Source organism: Pogona vitticeps, chromosome 5 (genome assembly GCF_051106095.1).
Source record: "Pogona vitticeps strain Pit_001003342236 chromosome 5, PviZW2.1, whole genome shotgun sequence".
In the NCBI taxonomy this organism is placed as follows: domain Eukaryota; kingdom Metazoa; phylum Chordata; class Lepidosauria; order Squamata; family Agamidae; genus Pogona; species Pogona vitticeps.
The window spans coordinates 26846162-26849208 of NC_135787.1; the positions used below are offsets into that span (position 1 = coordinate 26846162).

At 60.0% G+C, this 3047-nt stretch overlaps 1 protein-coding gene across 1 annotated transcript; it reads right to left on the reverse strand.

Moving 5' to 3' along the window:
- Positions 1–380: 380 nt before the first annotated feature.
- On the reverse strand, positions 381–2477 carry NEUROG2 (neurogenin 2). The gene has a single exon (XM_073002317.2). The coding sequence runs from the start codon at positions 2475–2477 to the stop codon at positions 1710–1712; it is 768 nt and encodes a 255-aa protein (XP_072858418.2). The 3' UTR covers positions 381–1709.
- Positions 2478–3047: the final 570 nt, after the last annotated feature.

The following is a 3047-nucleotide window of genomic DNA, read 5'->3' on the forward strand; positions in this document are numbered from 1 at the left end:
AGTGACCTTGATCAGCTCATTTGGCTGACAGAACCCCCCCCCCCCAAGCATCGCTCTTGCATCTCCTCCTTCGCCACCCTACAGTCTAATCGCCCTGAAATAAATAGGTGAGCATTTTGCCCTGTGACTTTTGAAAAGTCCCATGTAGGGTCATTCCGAATGTAGAGATAGCTGTGCAGAGTCATAATATCGATTTTTAAACCACAGCAACACCTTTATCAGGCCAATCAAAAAGATATAACAATCTGTGTATGGTTTCAGGACCTCCAAGTTCCTTCCTCAAGGAGGGATGATACGGAAAGCCAGGGGAAGGAGGAATTTGAGGTTAGAGCCAATGAGGCCACGGTGCCTGCACGTGTGTTATCTGAGATATTATGGGAGGAACTGCAGGCTTCCAGCCAAGACTCGTTAGGCATCAGGTGTCACTTTTTAGTCAGGTGGATGAGTGCAGGGTCCAGCAATGAGTCAGGAAGAGTTCCTGTTTGGAACAAGAACAGTAAATGTAAATCCGATCGCAAACATAGAGGACCATCTGCCAGAATAGCAGTAAATCAGAAGCCACTTCCCCATCATTTATATTCTTCCCAGAATGAGGTCACAGGTAACTATCACCACATTTTAGCAAAAATTATATCCTTTATTTATAGATCTGTTTCATTAGCAGAACAACAGCCTTGCCCTGCAACTGTAAATACATACTAGAATAAACTCTGTGAAATATACAAAAAAATACATATTCTTCCCCTCCCCCCCCCCCGTGAAATCTTTTCCTTTGTAATAAATAGACGCCAACACGTGAGAGGCTGGTTGTGGGTAAGGCTCCAAGCCTGGAGGAACAATGAAGGAGACCGCCCCCTCCGAAAAAAATCGAAATAAATAATGCATGGCCCGTCTCCCCGCCCGGTTCAGCGTCATTGTCGCCCCCTTTACCCCACCTCTACATTCTACCCTTTCTAGTCAAGCACTCCGCCTAACTTTCCATGCTTGCCTTCAAAGTCTGACAAAGCCGACAAATTATACAGTGACTTTTCACGCGAACCTGGCACGCAACCAACCAACCAACCAACCAGTACACACCTCCCCTGAAATCTCTTTTTCTCCTCGTTCCAAGCGCACCCCACCCCTCCTGCCCCGCTCCAGTACATCACGGTCGGCAGCGGGCAAAATGGAAATGCGGGCGGGGGGGGGGGCGGAAAGAGAGAGAGAGGTATGTGTGTGAGAGCGATGGCCCAGAGACAGGCAGCCAAACAAAAGGCCGCGCGGCTGGGCCAATGTGGGAAAGTGCACATCCGAGAGAAGGAAAGTTTGGTTTGACAGGAGAAATTCCCACAGCCTCGGGTCTGGCAATGGGAAGGCGACAGATGCCGCCGCGCCGCGCAGATGCAGGGCGGATATTGTTCGAGGTGGCGGGCCAGAGGGCTGGAGGCCCCGGGGATTAACGTCTCTGGTCGAGAATAAAGTCCAAGGAGGGAGGCGGTGAGGCCGGGCGCCCGGCCCGAGGAGGAGAGGCTCCCTCCGGGTTTGTAAGCCGCCTCGAGAGCAGCTGGCGCGCTCCAGGCGATCGACGAGGCCGAGCGCTCTCCGGTTTGGGGCCGGCCTAAGCCCCCCGAGAGGGCGCGAGGTGGCCTCGAGCTGCTACTGGGGTTGGGGTTGGGGTGCAGGGGGGGCCTTGGGGGGGGACGGGTGCCGAGGATTCCGGGGTCGTCCGCTCAGAAATCCCTGGGCAGCGCATAGCGAGGCTTCTCCGGCTGCCAGTAGTCCAGCTCCGAAGCGGAGCTGCCGCCGGGGCTGGAAGGCGACAAGGAGCAGGTGTAGGCCGACGAGGAGGCCGAAGGCGCGGGGCTGTTGGTGCAGCTCCAAGGGGAGGCGGAGGAAGCGGAGGGCGGCGCCGGGCTGCCGTCGGCGCTCCCGGCCAGCAGGGCCTCGGAGAAGGCGGCGGCCGCGGCGCCGCAATGGTCGGCCAAGCGGAGGGTCTCGGTGAGCGCCCAGATGTAGTTGTGGGCGAAGCGCAGCGTCTCGATCTTGGTGAGCTTGGCGTCCTCCGGGAAGGTGGGCAGCACCTCGCGCAGGGCGTCCAGCGCCGCGTTCAGGTTGTGCATCCGGTTGCGCTCCCGGTTGTTGGCCTTCAGGCGGCGGCTCTTCTTCAGCCGCTGCACCGTCTCGGCCGTCTTGGCGGGGCGCGCGCTCGGGGGACGCGCCCGGCCCAGCCGCCGCGGGCCGTCGGGCGGGCGCCGCGAGGCCAAGCGGCGCAGGCGGTCGCGCTCGGCCCCGTCGCCCGCTCGCCCGGCGGGGGAAAGCGGCGGCGGCGGCGGCGGCGGCTCCTCGTCCTCGTCCTCCTCCCCCTCGGAGCCGGAGGAGAAGGGCGCCAGGGAGGGCGAGGAGGCCGAGAGGGCCGCGGAAGAGGCCGGCGAGGACCGGGCGCCGAGGAGCAGGGCTTCTTCCTCCTTCAGCTCCAGGCAGTCCGGCTTCACGAACATCCTGGAAGCAAGAAGGAGACAAAAAAAAACAGAGGCGATCACCGGGGCGCAAAAGCAACCCGGACCCCTCGGGTCACGGTCATCGCGAACTTTCCCCTCGGGGCAGCCTGCTTGGCCGCCGCTCACTTTCCCTTTCCTGACTCCACGTGCGCGAAGAACGCCAGGCAAGCGAGGGAAAGCGGCGGGCCGCGCGCCTCCCCGTGAACCCTGGATCCTCGCTGCTCGACCCCTCGACGCTACGGCCTCGGAATCGGACGTCCCGGCCAAACAGGAGGCCCGGTTTCCTCCCCCAAAGACGCCCACACGGCTGGAAGGACCGAAGGACGCCGGCGCAAGACCCGTACCGTCGAACCTTGTGTACAGGAGTTCCGCTGACGTCCTGTGGACCTCATGGGCTTTGCAAAGAACTCAGGTCCCGTTCCCAGGGTTTCCTGGCTGATATGAACTGACCAAAAGCAGGCCTTTCTAATATCCTCCCCTCCCGTGCAAGACCTTGACGGAAATGAGCCTGAGCTGCTGTCTTTCACTCGCCAGTTCGACCAGCTCGCAACCTGCCTTTCCCACAACCAT

What these genes read in the sequence shown, in the direction of transcription:
- NEUROG2 (XM_073002317.2), bottom strand. Translation starts at nt 2,477, where the DNA reads ATGTTCGTGAAGCCGGACTGCCTGGAGCTGAAGGAGGAAGAAGCCCTG.